General features: G+C 34.2%; 1 protein-coding gene across 2 annotated transcripts in view; it reads right to left on the reverse strand.

The window, feature by feature from the left end:
- The window catches only part of Zc2hc1a (zinc finger C2HC-type containing 1A), a 39,563-nt gene that overhangs the window by 5,388 nt on the left and 18,517 nt on the right, over window positions 1–15,658 (reverse strand). Inside the window, exons 4-9 of one of the 2 annotated variants that reach the window (XM_052716338.1) lie at window positions 15,409–15,550; window positions 13,066–13,214; window positions 11,245–11,344; window positions 10,662–10,761; window positions 3,720–3,836; window positions 1,008–1,115 (exon numbers count right to left, since the gene is read on the reverse strand). In XM_052716338.1, coding sequence (XP_052572298.1) covers window positions 1,008–1,115; window positions 3,720–3,836; window positions 10,662–10,761; window positions 11,245–11,344; window positions 13,066–13,214; window positions 15,409–15,550 — 716 coding nt within the window. The remainder of the gene's footprint in view (window positions 1–1,007; window positions 1,116–3,719; window positions 3,837–10,661; window positions 10,762–11,244; window positions 11,345–13,065; window positions 13,215–15,408; window positions 15,551–15,658) is intronic. The other variant, XM_052716337.1, reaches the window with a different exon arrangement.

The following is a 15,658-nucleotide window of genomic DNA, read 5'->3' on the forward strand; positions in this document are numbered from 1 at the left end:
TAGGCAGCTAAGGTTGAGAACAAGATCGAGGATTTGAACCTATCCCTGAGTTAAATCAAAATTCTGGAGAACTGGATACATTACACACTTGAGACAAAGCATGAAATAGACACTTACGACACACACATCACAACCATGAGTACATCACAGGATATCATGTCCTTGGCCTTCAGTGAAACAAACTATGAAACTTGTCCCATGTTTACAGTAAGGATATTACTGAAGTTATTCATGATGTCACCCAGGACCTTCCTCATAAAGCCCCTAGAAGAGTTTTTAAGACCTCGGACTAAGTACACTTTTTCAGAGAAAATGTAGTTTTTACTTTATAAACATTATAAACCGTACCTCTACAGCCATTGTCCCCTCACTACTAAAAATTTCAAAATCCAGTTTGTAGCTTATGGCTCACCTATGGACAGGGTCTCATGACACATCTTATGGACAAACTTTATATTAACTTTCCAGTTATCTGTTAATTATGATTTTTCCATTTTTCCATCTTTTCATTAAAAAATAATGTTAATCTCTGTGTGTATGTGTCTATGTGTGTATGTGCATGTATATGTGTGTATGTATATGTATGTGTATGTGCGTATATATATATATATACGTATATATATACATATATATATACGTATATATATATATAGCCTTTTCAGGAAAGGCTTAAATATCAAAATATGGAAAATTATAATAGTGATATTCATAAGGTCTATTTGCAGTTAATACTGCACTTGATATTTAAACACGCAAGAAAAAAGGAAAAGAAAAAGCTAAATCAATGCAGTAAAACTGAACATGGGCGTATTTGAGTATTTACAATGAAAAAGTATAAGAAAACAGTATTTATGCCTCAACAATTTCTGGTCCATTTGAAAGCTACATTGAGTTCTACAATAAAGGAAAACCAAATCATACATAGCATATTACCTATCATTGTATATAGAACTTGACTGCATACATTAATTTTCACTCTAATTATTAGGTGAGCAAGCTAAACATACCTGGCTACATAGCTCTCAGTAAACGTTTTTCTTTTGTTGGTAAGCACACCTGCCCCAGAATTTCTTGCCAAGCTAGGAGGTGTAGTATTTCGAGGTTTGATGTTAGCTCTGGAAGAGAGAAAGTGTCAACATGATGAAAAAGTATAGAAACGAATGTTTCTTGATTGATCTTTTTATACCAGTGGAAAAACAGAGGCCGTAGAGAAGTTCAAGAGAATCAATTCCAAGTAAGTATTTTTAATCTGAAAACAAGCAGTATAATGTGTTAATGATACATTGTATAGCATTACTTTCCTAAAATATAACATAGATCAAAACTGTTAACGAACAACTTGGTAACGACAATGATAATGAGGATAACTTGAGTTTCCTCATTGGTAAATTGACCATTTACATTACAGAAAGGTTTTGAGGTATAAATTCATATAAAAATGCAGCATGTTTATTATACTACTACTATTGATATCACCACTACATGTTAACTTTTAAAAAGTTTTAAATGATGCATTTTTATTACATGCACACTGGTGTTCTGCCCACTTATACGTCTGTGTAATGATGTCAGACCCCAGAACTGGAGCTACAGATGGTTGGGAGCTGCCATGTGGGTATTGAACCCAGGTCCTCTGGAAGAGCAGGTAGTGCTCTTAACTGCTGAGCCATCTCTCCAGCTCCACATGTTCACTTTTAATAGTTACTACTACATACTAAATACATTTCTGATTTGCCTAAGTTTATTTAATTCTAATAAATAATTTTCATGTTACAGATGAGTTAAAAATGACAAAAGCCCTTGAGTAACTTAACCAAAGTGACTCTAGAAGTATGCTGCAAAGTCAATATTCAGAAAGCCAAGAAGGCAACAGTCCCTCTTCTTCTTTAAGGACTAAGTTCATTTGCAAACAAGCAATTATGTAATATAAATGGAAAAAAACGTGAAAAATTCTCTAGCAGTTCCCAATCTATGGCTGAAATTCTTCCAACTCTATTTTTATATATATATATTAAGGTTGGAAGCATCCCTAATAGGTTGAATAACTACTTCCAAAATAAATGCATGTAATAACTATTCTCCAAATATTCACTATACTAAATATGAAGATATCATTTCCTTCTATGTTGACATTTTGTTTTTGAGATATTGTCTAAATATACTGTACCACATGACGGGCTTGGAGAACCTGTGTTTAGAGACTGTGTAAGCTGTAGTGCTATTATGTGGCGAGACTAGTACTTGAATTTAGTGGATAGCAGTACAGATCCTATATTCAATACACACTGCTACAATTCAGAATGGTTGCTCTGAGTAGCTACTTCTCCAGCAATCAAAGAAACACACTAGTACACTGATGAGGTAGCCAACATTTCTTCAAATGGTCTCGAGTCTATCTGTGAGGCTTACTCTATTCTAGTTCTGTAAAGTGGGAGTGGAATCATGTCTTTCTAAGTTGATCTCTATGTAAAGAAAACTGTCAGAGTGCCATTCAAATAGGAAGTATAGTTCTTTCCTTTTCTTTTTTAAAAGCTCTACAAGTATTGCCAGGCACACTATTACCTTCATATAATGTGTCTAAGATACATAGCTAAAAATACCTTGAATATCATCTATAAATATATTAAATATTAAATGATTAAACTTAAAAGAAAATATAAGATTATCAACCCAAACTGCTTTGATACTATACACCTATTGTTCTTCTAATTTCATCTAAGAGATGAAATTTGTCAAGAGCCATTCTGAAGTGACTGGAAAGAACTATCTATGCTGATCAATTCTTTACCTACTGCTCACATACTCAAAACATTTTTCTTCCTGGCCACAATCTGGTAAGATTTATCCTAAGTCTATACATAAACTTAATGTGCTATTTTTTTTATCTTTTTCCTAGACAATTCCCCCTGCTATCTGCATCAATTCAAGGCTCAGAACACAATGTCTTCCTTCTACAAATGATCACTAACTACTCAGAATCAATCACGCTATGTTAGAATCTTCTCCTGTAACTGTTTCATAGCATACATAGTTGAATTTATCAGTATATTTCATGATGAATAATAAGTAGGATGTACTGTTAACTTCATTAATATTTTTAAATTTTAAACAGATATTCATTTGTTACATCCTAATTTCATAATTATGAATGAGGACTAAAACTGATAGATATTGAAGTCCAAATAGGTCAATCCTCAAATCTCATGCTTCTGAGTGCTTTAAGAGTGACTGTGATTGCCGTTGTTCTTGGCCAGTAGGCCAAAAGAGATAGGTGTGTTATCCAGCAGTTTCATACCTCTTCTATATATCATGTGGATTTTATAAACAATTCAAAAGGACTACGAATCACCTGACTGCTTTTCTAGGACCCATTTTCCTCTAGCTAGATTTCATCATCTGGTTGACTATGTAATTTGCCCTATACGCTTCTTTGTAAGGCTACTACTCCTAAAAATATTTAGCATTCACAAAAAATAACTGTTGAAGGTGACTGCTACAATACCTTATAAAATTAACATTAAATAGAATAAAAAGCATGATCAATGTTAATTTGAATAGAAACCCTTAATAATAATAAAAGTATTTTATAGCTTGTAAGCCACTTAGCACTAAAATGGCTTAAAATGATTAAGGTAAGATCACTTTTACATAGAAAGTAAAAAAGTACAGTATTCTATAATAGGAAGCCTATAAGAAGTATCTGCATTATAAATACTTACTTGTAAACTGGAAATAACTCATGTCTTTTGAAGGCACTGTCTGACTTTGTGTCATTGGCATACAACCTTTGCACATGTCTTCCAGTTCGGAGTGGAGGGCCTAACTTGTCCATCTTACTATCAAAATATATAAAGGTGTACCCATAAGGAGATTGCTACTGGTTGCTTGCCTCTAAAGAATTATGTAGACATAAGGATTATTTTTCTTCAGAAAAAGACATTCTGGTTCACTAGACATGCACCCACTTCCCTTAAATGACTGCCTGCCAGGATAAAGGCACATGTCACAGATTTCTGAGTTCACCAAGTGTCCATCATTAAGACGGTAAGCTCTGACCACTTAGGCCACCCTGCCTGTTTCCACGCAGCACCAGTGCCACATCTATCCAGAGTGGAGAATAGATCAGGAAACAATGGTCTGTGTGAAGCTAGATGTGAACTCCAAGCTGTTAGTCACAGATAACACAATTTTCATTTTCCCTGAAATGGAAGAACCTTTCTTCTCTATTATTTTACTTTATGATTGTCCTTGAATTTGAAAGATATAATTGAATATGGAATGCTTACATATTTACCTTATCTCACTTTCCAATAAGGAATGAGTTTGTTTCTGAAATATATGTAGTAAAAAGGCAAAATATGATCTATACTTTAAAAGACATGGTCATTCTAAACATCACAGGTAAAACCTTGAACAACCACACCATTGTGAAACCTTTTAAACCTAAAGCATACAATATCTCCATCTAGTGGATACTAGTGCTAACTGCAGGTTTATAGGACACAATTGTTTTACATTAGCTATGCAGTCAAATCATATATTATCACCAACAAATATCCACTCATGGCAGAAAACAAGAAAATTAGCAAATTAGAAAAATGATCTCAAATGATTGGTAAAAACACGCCATCTTTAACATTAAATATATTCTTGAGCTAGTGTGGAAGAGCATGCCTTTAATTCCAACACTCCAGAGGATGACTACCATGAGTTCAAGCTCAGCCCAGTCTTCACAAGTTCTAAGCCAGTCAAAACTACACAGTAAGATTCTGTCTCATATATATATGAACATACATATTCCTTTAAAGAGATATCTGCTCACTCACTTTTTATTTTTTACTCATTTAACTCAGTAAGCCCTAAAGACATATATGATGTTGTCAGATGCTGCTAACTTGAGCGAACAGAGCAGTAAACCAAGAGCTGACGCTTGTTCTTAAAGAGGTTAGTTTCGAAAAAGGATCTGTTCCTCTTTCCAGCATGTAAGGGTCTCTCAGGACAATGTTACAGTCATTTTGATGTTCCTGTCTGTTCATCAAAGTTGGTGGTAACAGTATGCACATAGTAGCATGCACATTACAAACAACCCTCAGTAAATGTCTTAAACATCATTTCTACAAGTCTTTGGGATTAAAATTTATCTTTAATTTAAAAGATTATAAGACAATCCAGTGACTTCAAATTCTAATTGGTCATTTTTATGCTTTGAGTTGTTAAATGTTAAATAATAGTCAAAGCAATACTTTCACAGACACTGTCTGTAAAAAGGCATCGGTGACTTATGAATAAGGAATGAAATCTGTCTCAGAGAAAGAGTTACTAAATTTAGATGTAAAAAACTTCAACTTACCACACTTAAGGCCCTGGATTTAACTCAACACCACACACACCACACACCAACTGTAAGTATAGTTTAAATACAAACAGATTCTTTAATTATGGTAACAGGTGTAAATCCTGCATGTGAATCAACACATAAAAATGAGATACACAGAATGGTAGTTATCTAAGGTGACTGCTTCCTGTTCTCTATATACAAGAGGGATGGGAATATGCTTACATTGTGAAAACCTAACTGAAAGGTAGGCGGGCCCCAGAGATGATTTCTGCCAGATATGTGAGTTACAAATTCAACCCACTATAATATATAAAATATAAACCCACTATATAAAAATGTATATAGTGTCCATATAAATGATGGTTTTAGGCAGACATAAAATTCAAATGTTTCTTAAACTAAATACTAGTAAATGTGACTGGGGCTAAAGGCAAGCATATGTTCTGCTACAATCTCCTATTGTTAGGTTGTGTACATAAACTAAACTTTATACATATCAATTAATTATCAAGATCTTATTCAGCACTTCTTTGAATTTTCAAAGGATTCATAGCTGAACGACCATTTGAGGAAATATTTGGAAATGATCTCAACCAATTCCTGATGAAGTAAATTTCAACTTAAGAAAAGTTCTTTGTTTACTGCTGATATAAAAATAAGTCTACTGAGAAATAAATCTCTCTGCTTATGAAGAGCCTTTAACTGCAGAAAACAGCACAGATTGTTGCATAATCAAGAGACAATTTCAGGAATCATACTGGGAAACCTTACCAGGTGGCATTTGTTATATTGTGGATCTCTGTAGTTAGGAGAGTCTGTGACATTCAAAGCTCTAGAATGATCCATATATAATACATATATTTTACATATTATATATAATTTTTAATTCATCACAGATAGTTTCATATAACAACTCCACAATAAAGAAATCACCCTAATACAATCGCTTCAATCATTTTTAACCCACACAACAAGCTGGCTTTGTTTCTGTAAAACAAAGAGGTTTCTGGGTTGGCAAGATGGCTCAGCAGATAAAGGTGCTTTCAGCTAATCCAGATGACCTGAGTTCGATCCTTAGGGTGTACATGGTGGAAAAAAGAACACCTGCTTCCCACAAGTTGTCTATGACTTCCACATGTATGCCTTGGTATGCACATGCACACACAAAATGAATAAACATAAAAGAAAAAATTTTAAAGGAACATGTTTCTACCATATAAAAACTAGAGACATTTATTTCCTACTAATTGGATTATAATAAAGCATTAAAAATTCAGTTTTTTATTAAAAGATGTTCTCCAGGGCTGGGGAGATGGCTCAGTCAGTAAACTGCTTGCTGCACAAGCAAGAGGACAGGAGTTCGAATCCCCAGAAACCCTGTAAAAAGCTGAACATCATTGTGTGCACCTGTCCTGGGTGATGGCAGGAGAATCCCTGTAGCTCCTGCCAGCCACGCTAGCAGAATTTATGAACTACGGGTTCAATGACAGACCCTGCTTCAGAAAATGAGAAGATAAAGGCAATCAACATTGACCTCAGGCCTACACACACACATTTGTATACACACATCCACACACACTCACACATGTTCCTTACATGTACTCTGTAGCTGTATTTTTTAAACCCATCTACTATGATCAATCTCTAGGTATTTTTTCCATAGTAACTGAAATAAATTATTGAAAAACAGGAATTCAGCTATAGAAAATGTTATGCTCAGCATACATTTAAAATGACATACATTAAGAAAATACAGCTTAAGCAGTGTCAGTTTTGTGATCTTATCCAAAGGTGACAATATTTAATAACTCAGTGTTGCATCATATTTCTGAATCTTTGAGAATCCAGGTGAAAATTTCTATTTGCATGTTTTATTTAAAATAATGTAGAAATTCACTACAGGTTCTCTAGAATTATCAAACATAAGATTTTTTCCAAGTCAAATATTAAAATATCATAATCTCAATATATGATAAGACTAGCATACATGAGTAAACCAAACTAAAGGTTATAAACAGCATGTTTGAAACAACTGCAGGATCATCAAGTGCTGACATTTATCAATCTCAGATAATGCTCGATACCTTCAATGTTACAGCTGACTAAATGTCTTAATCCTAGCTTCACTCAATCCGGAATTAATGCATAACTGAAAAGATCATTGCCATGCAAACGTTACGTAATTCTTCACCAGGACCACTACTTTAGGATGAGCCAACAAGCTTATAGTTGATAAATTAAATTGATCAATTCATTAGTCTTATCACTCACTAAATTCCAGGAATTTAGTTAAGGTGTTTTCTGTGGTTTTGTTGTTATTGTTGTTTATTTTTTATTGTTGATCCTGTCATCATGGTGTTTTACAGTTTATCAAGGAAACAATCAAATGAATCACTGCTCCAAAACTTCTAAAACAGAAATGGTAGCTGGCGAAACAGACAGTTGTTGAGTGGTTCAAATACATTACAGGAACATAGTGATACTCCAACCAATATAGTCAATCTATTGACCAGAAGTAAACAATAACTCCTGTTCAAGTAGAAGGCTCTTCCATATGGACAATTAGAATCTGAACACATATGACTGCCAGTTTAATATGATATGGGGTAACCAAAGTGATCAATTTTCATGGCATGATAAGCAGTGCTCAAAATCTCTGCCTCTTAGTAAAAACATTTTTCTCTTAGGGATCATATAAATGTTGGTTAGGTTTTTTACAGCAGTATTCAAAGTCTAAACACAGTCACAGAGAGGTGTCAGAGACAGACTGTTACACACCCACCTAGAGGAGAATACAAGAGCCTGAGGTTCTGACTCCATGATCAGTGTGCTCACTCACTCACTATTGTGTGCTGTCTGTTTCTCTGTCTCTCTCTCTCTTGTCTCTTTGTGGAGTTTGCATGTATGTGTGCACATTTTTGATTATTTTTGGACGTGTGTGGGTGCATGTGTGTCTGTCTGTGGGTGTGCATGCATGTGTGTATAAAGGCTTGTGGAGGATTGAGGTTGGTATCAGGAATCATCCTTGACTATCTGTTCTTCTACCTTATTCATTGAAGCAGGGTCTCTCCATCGAACCCAGAGCTATTGGTAAGGCTAGTCTTGTCAGCCAGCTTAATCTGGGAACTGCAAAGCCACCTCCAGGGCTGGAATTACAGGCAGACTGCTATGCCCACTCAGTGCTGCAGGGCTGCTAGGGATAAGAACCCTAGATCTCATGCTTGGACAGTATGTGCTTTAACCACTGAACCATCTCCCCAGCCCCCAAATTGTTTTTGAAAAATTCTACTAGCCAGCTTCATGTACACAGCCTACTTAAAAAGTTTGAAATACAACTTAATATGACCAAAGAGAAAATCATCAGTATAACAGAAGTACTGAAAAATATTGCCTTCTAACTTATAATCAGTGATAACCAAAATACTAAAAAGACCAGAGCCTAAGTAAAAGCAATTCTCTTTGCTATAGTAAAAAGGCTTTGTAGAATTAACTGCTATGTCTATGCATTATTATGGAATGAGTTCACCAGTAGATAAGACAATAATAAACTAGTATTGTTTTGCTTTTTTAACCACCAGAAGATGAAATAAGAAAAAGACACTTAATTTATTGTACTTTGTTAGCATATTGTTAGTTGGTTTTTGTTCCTTTTCTATTCTGTAGTCTTGATTATTTGTTTTCTTTTTGATGATGCTGGGAATTGAACTCAAGGCTTTGCACATGCTAGGCAACTGTCCCACCACTAAGCTGTATTGTCATCACATTAAACTTTTTGTGTGTGTACGGGTATGCGATATCTGTGTGTATGTGTACACATATTGATGTGTCTAAGTGTAGGCACACATGTGCCATGTTGCACACGTGAGGCTAAGAAGACAACATCAGGAAATGGTCCTCACCTCTGCCTTTCTGCCACAAGTCCCTTGTTTACTGCTATGTATATCAGGCTAGCTGGTCCATGAGCTTCCAGGGATTCCCTGGCAGAATGATGGGAATACAGTTATGTGTATCATCACGCCTGGGTCTTACATGGGTTCCAGGATTTGAACTCAGGAACTCTTACTTAAATGGCAAATGTTTTACCCACTGACTCATCTCCCAGATTCGAAGTCTTTGTATATCTTGGATTTCCTATGCTGTCTGAATTGAGTGAGGAAAAGATGGCTAATGACAACTGGCAATTATTCCTCTGTAAATTGTCTTCATGAAAATTAGTGACTATGAGTCAGAGATAAAGCATACTTGAAAATAGTGTGAGCCATGTTTTTTTAACCATCACATATGTAAAAAAAAAAAAAAGACAAAAACGTCTGTACTGACGGTTTTGTACCAATTCCGTAAGCTTGTGATTCATTAACAGAGAGAAATGAAAATCTTTAGTTTACATTTAAATATGAAAATAAATATTTAGACAATAAACTATCTAATATTATCAAAAATGTTTCCAACATTACAATGGATCATTGAAAGTAGAAGCTTTTTCACTAAAAGACATCTGTATAAAATGATAGACATATAGGAAGAATAAAACTATTAGTGAACAGTCTTACCTAAACTGATAATTCAGTGTATTTTTGCCTAAACATATTTTTAGTTCCAGTTCCATCATACTACACTTCATACACTGTAGGTATACAATAGGAAATTCCATTTTTAATTCTGTACCCTACATTTTTCTCATAGCAAAATTGTTATAAAAATGTCTTTAAATATATCTTCATGGTTGCCAAATATCTTTATATTTCTATATATATTATTCCATCAAAACTATACATTTAGATGATTTTTATACATTATTATAAAATAGGCAATTTTTATACATTATAATAAAAACATTTAACTGTTTTCTACTCAAAGAGATCTCAATCAGCACCTGGCTCTTCCTAAAAGTTACACAGCTTTAAACAAATCTGATTCTGAGTTACTCCATGACGATAGTGAAGACTTAAATTAAATCCTATCAAAATGTGCAGCACAATGTCTGAAATACAGTGTTCAAAATATGACAGCTATTACTAAACCTTTAATATTTTCCATTATTTCTTAGATGCCCCCAAAACACAACTGTTCACTCAAGCACACACACACACACACACACACACACACACATGCGCACACACACAACTTTAAGGATCTTGATGAACACCAACTATATTTTTCTGAAACAGCTATACTGAGATTTTTCAATAGCATTACTGAACATCTCCTTACTAGCAATATACTAAAAGAAACAAATGAACTTAGAAAAAGGATTAAGGACAAACACAAAACACTAATATAATTTAAACATACAGCACCAATACCACATTCAACATACACTTACCCTGCCTGAGGGGCTGCTATTGCTTTATGAGAAGGAGATAAGGTCTGAAGTTTGTTTCCCAGAGAACTGTTAACTGAAGATGCTTTACCCGAAGGCACACCTTATAATAAAAAAAGGTAACAGTTTTAAGAATAGTCTGAAAGAAAAGTCATACAAAACAAAGCCTCTAACAAGGAAAACAGCTCCCTATCAACACTCTTTGTGCCTATAGTTATAAATAATTTACAACTACTACTGAGGAAAATGTTCCTTCTCATTTTCATCTCATCACTGACACACAAGTAACATCTCACTTTAGGTTATCTTCTTTAAGCCGTGAGCACCTGTCTTATAGGAACAGCTGTCAAGTTCAGGTACAAGAAGCCCCTACAAACACTGTGGCCTTTCAAGTAATCCAGAAAAGAACTTGCTTGTAGAATCGACTCAACCCTATTTCAGTTTTACCCAGAAAGAATTACTAATCTAAATTTCTTACTTATAATTTTTTTTAACAATCTAGATAAGGCCACTTTCATCATTTCTTTATCAACTAACATGGTTTTCCTTTGTTTGTTTATTTAGTTTGCCATACAGATCTCATTACCTACAACAGTTTTGTTAGTAGTACTTGGTTGTGGTAGTCGGGAAGATCCTGATGATGCAGTTCCAGGAGAATTTGATTTTTTAAGTGGAGATGGCTTATACTAAAATAATGAAAATTTAAAAAAAATCAATGTCATTTTGTTATCAAGGAGTGCAAACTAGCAATTCAACATCTCAGAAGACCTAATGACAGAAATTTTGTTTTACAAGAAAAGGCTAGAGAGACAGACGGTGATGGCAGTTATGCAGCAACCTGAATACATTTAGTAATACCGAGTATATACTTAAATACGGTTAAGGTAAGTGTCCACATTTATAAAATAAAGTACTCTAATAGAGAAATCAAAACGAGTTTATTTTTGACAAAATTGTTTGAGTAGACCAACTCTTCTACAAAACTGTAAATATCTCAAGAAACTACAAATAGTATTTACAATATGAAAACCATTTTAAAGCACTGAATTTTAGATTAGCTAAGAAGAAACTGCCATTTCAACCCCATCTGAGATTGTAGCAAACACCTGCCAGCACACAGATCAGATGTATAAATCAAAGTTAGTCAGCCAAACTGACAGCAATTGATTTCATTTGAAATGTCTCCAGACAGACCGTGTCAAAGAGTTAGAAAAGCAATGAAAACAAAGCAAAAAAGTTAAAAGCAGCAGAATAATGTGCATGTGTTTATGTACATGAAAATAAGTGAAGGCAGAAGCATGACAGACCTAAAGCAATTTACTAACAAGAATTGTATTTCATGTGTCTGTCCAAACAAACAGCCCAGGGTGCGTAGCAGACCAATAAAAAAAAAAAAAAAAAAAAAACACCACCACCTAATTGTCTAGTCTATAGACTGGCAAAAGCACATATTTAAGAAAGAAAATGTGAGCAAAACTAAGAATCATAAGTTGAAATAACTAATTTTCTTATGAGGTAAAATACACTTCAAAATAAAATCATTAGGAAAAAGACACTTTAAAGAACCAATAAATAAGCAATTGTATATTGTGGATTACAATTGTAGACATCACTAAAATCTAAGAAGATTTCCAAGTATGTGATATACAAGAGGTAAAACTAACATAAGAAATAGAAAATACTATAATCAAAGCTAAAGAGTTTAACAAATCTCCTATAACTGGTGTGAAAAATCAAAAGAAATGTCAACAGGACTCAGTCAGTTCAGTCTGGCATTTTTAAATCTCAACACACAACTGTAGAACAAACACTTGATTCCAGATGCTGTGTAGCATATACCATAAGACCACATACGAGATAACAGAACACATTTTAATAGTATAAAAACTTTGGGGGTTGGGGATTTAGCTCAGTGGTAGAGCGCTTGCCTAGCAAGCACAAGGCCCTGGGTTCGGTCCTCAGCTCCAGGAAAAAAAAAAAAAAAAAAAAAAACCTTTGGCAAATACAGTCTTGAACTAAAACAGAATTAAAAATAAACAAAATATATCTATAAACATTATAATTATCTGCCAATAAATGATTCACTTGAAATGAACTGTAAGTAAAAAGATAAAAATTAGAATATATTTTAAACTGAGTAAAAAAGATTTATAAAATGCAATTTAGCAATACTAGAGAAAGGAATGAAGTCCCTACTAAATGAAATATCTTTCAAATAAATTAATTTGTGCTATTTTTTCTCAAGTAGTCATTCAAATTTTGTATCAAAGCCCTTAGCAATAACACATCTATTTTAGCTGATGGGAAAACTATAGTTCAATTTTATAAATCATAAACATAAAATCATGAACCTCAAAGAGGCACATTCTTACTAATAGGAAGAAATAATTTAAATCGTGCATTTCACCTGTGGCCGAGAAGCTGGCTTTCCTTTGGAATCAGTAGAAAATTTGCCCTTATTACTAATACGTGCTGCCTGTTCTTTACAAAAATTGATATGTCTATCCGCTGCATTTTCATTGAACCTCCTCTGGCAATATGGACACTGAATGTAATCTAAAGCACATCAAAGAAGAAAGCAGTTAGTAACAAAACACCTGTAAAGTCCTAAACAGTAGGACTTTTAGGATCAGTAGTTCAAGATGAATAAATAATAGAAACAATGGCATCTTAAAAGCATGGCTCCCATTCTCATACAGTATCCAACTTGGCTGACCTAAACTTAGTAAAGATATTTTTTTAAAAAGTCCAAAAATCAGCCGGGCGGTGGTGGCGCATGCCTTTAATCCCAGCACTTGGGAGGCAGAGGCAGGCGAATCTTTGTGAGTTCGAGGCCAGCCTGGTCTACAGAGCGAGATCCAGGAAAGGCGCAAAGCTACACAGAGAAACCCTGTCTCGAAAAACAAAACAAAACAAAACAAAAAAAGTCCAACAATCAATTTGAAGAAAGAATAAAAAATAAAACTGTCAGTAGAAAAGAAACAGTAAAAGAAAAATACTTGCTTTCATTATGGACATAAACTTTATATGGCACTTAAACAGTAAAAAACACATTAAAATAGAAATTCATATACAGATTAAACTAAAAAATCTTTTTTAAAAAAAATCAAGGAATAGGTAAGCAGACTGCCAAGAAACTTATTTTCTAAAAAGTGGTCCCAAGAAATGGAAGAAATAATTTAAAAATCAAACCTTCAATGACACAATTCAAATTTCAGAAAATTTTTCTGCTTATTAGTGGAACAGTCTAAAATATTTAGCAACAATCTGTATGGCAATTTTAAACACTGAAAGAATTCCTACAGTCCAGATTATCCTGACAGACTGGCACTCCTTTATTACTTACATGGATATGAAAAGCCTTAGAAGATAAGGTGTAGTATGGAAATGTCTCTAAAGCAGGGTGCTCAACTTCATAGAACATAAATGTAAACGAAGAAGGGTCCTAGGTAGCCCAGTGTGATTATCCAGAAATGCACAGAAACATTAATACTTCAGAAGCTGGCAAATTATAGCCTATAAGTGTAATCCAGTCTGCCTATTACCCGTTTTAGAAAATAAAGTTGTTGTTTTTTTTAATATAATCTACCCATTCATTTACGTATTATTCATGGCTTATAACAAGAAAAAGCTAAGTAGTTATATCAGTAGCCTTAGCGATATTAAATACCTAATTACAACTCGGTCTTTTACTGAAATGGCTGGCAAATGTCTCCTCTAGAATAAAACGTTTAATCATATCCAGGTCTGCTAAACATTCTCTTTACTAGGAGTAAACTCCAATCTACATCACCAATTCAATTTTGGTTTTTTCGAGACAGGGTTTCTCTGTGTAGCTCTGCGCCTTTCCTGGGACTCACTTGTTAGCCCAGGCTGACCTCGAACTCACAGAGATCCACCTGGCTCTGCCTCCCAAGTGCTGAGATTAAAGGCGTACGCCACCACCGCCCATCTCACCAATTCAATTTTAATGTGGCTGTTTACATTAAAGTAACAGCCTGTTGACGATGCTCTAATATCCAACAGCAAAATGTAAATTCTACTACTTTAAATCTACCTCAATATCTCATACGTATTTATTACAATTGTTTTACCTTGATAATAATTAGCTTTGGTTTTCCCAGTGGAAACTGTAACAATATATTTTTCTGAAACATAATTTAGGTAATTATTCTATACCACAGGTTCTGGATTATAGATTTTAGAAATATAACTTTCTTTTCATGCAAGGTACCAAAGAACCAAGCAACATAACTATATGAATACTGATGAATGTGTAATGAGCATGATTGATTTTTCTATATTATTAATATTTTATATTTATAATTTTTAAGACATAAAGCTTAGCCGGGCAGTGGTGGCATATGACTTTAATCCCAGCACTCGGGAGGCAGAGCCAGGCGGATCTCTGTGAGTTCGAGGCTAGCCTGGACTACCAAGTAAGTTCCAGGAAAGGCGCAAAGATACACAGAGAAATCCTGTCTCAAAAAAACCAAAAAAAAAAAAAAAAAAGACATAAAACTTACGTTTAAATAAAAGCATTGTGATAAAAAGCAGTGTGTTTTTATTGTTCTATAAGGATATATCTTTATATCTAGATGCTTGAATTATCACTATTATTTGACATCAAAGTATTTAAAGATTATGTGTCTTTGGGTTTCAGCATAAAAATTATTTTACACCAACTGAAAAAATAAATTCTGTAGTTCTCTGCCCACATGAACTTTTCTGTCACCACTCCTCCACATACCAGGGTCATAGGAAGGTGGAGGAGGAGGAGGAAGTTTGCCCCCCTCTTTAAGTGCCTGATCAAGGCCTTTTGCTGCTCTTATGGTGGCAATGAATTCTTCATGCTTTCTTCTCCAATTAGATGGCTTCTTTGGTGGTTCTGGCTAAAAATAAGGAAAAACCAACATCAAAATCTACTTTTTAATAGAGTGAAATAAAAGTTCGGTTAAAGCCATATTACGTTAAATGTTCTCTTAGCAGGAATCCATCAG

The sequence above is a fragment of the Peromyscus californicus genome, unplaced genomic scaffold, assembly GCF_007827085.1.
Source record: "Peromyscus californicus insignis strain IS unplaced genomic scaffold, ASM782708v3 Scaffold_5__1_contigs__length_169319896, whole genome shotgun sequence".
Taxonomy (NCBI): domain Eukaryota; kingdom Metazoa; phylum Chordata; class Mammalia; order Rodentia; family Cricetidae; genus Peromyscus; species Peromyscus californicus.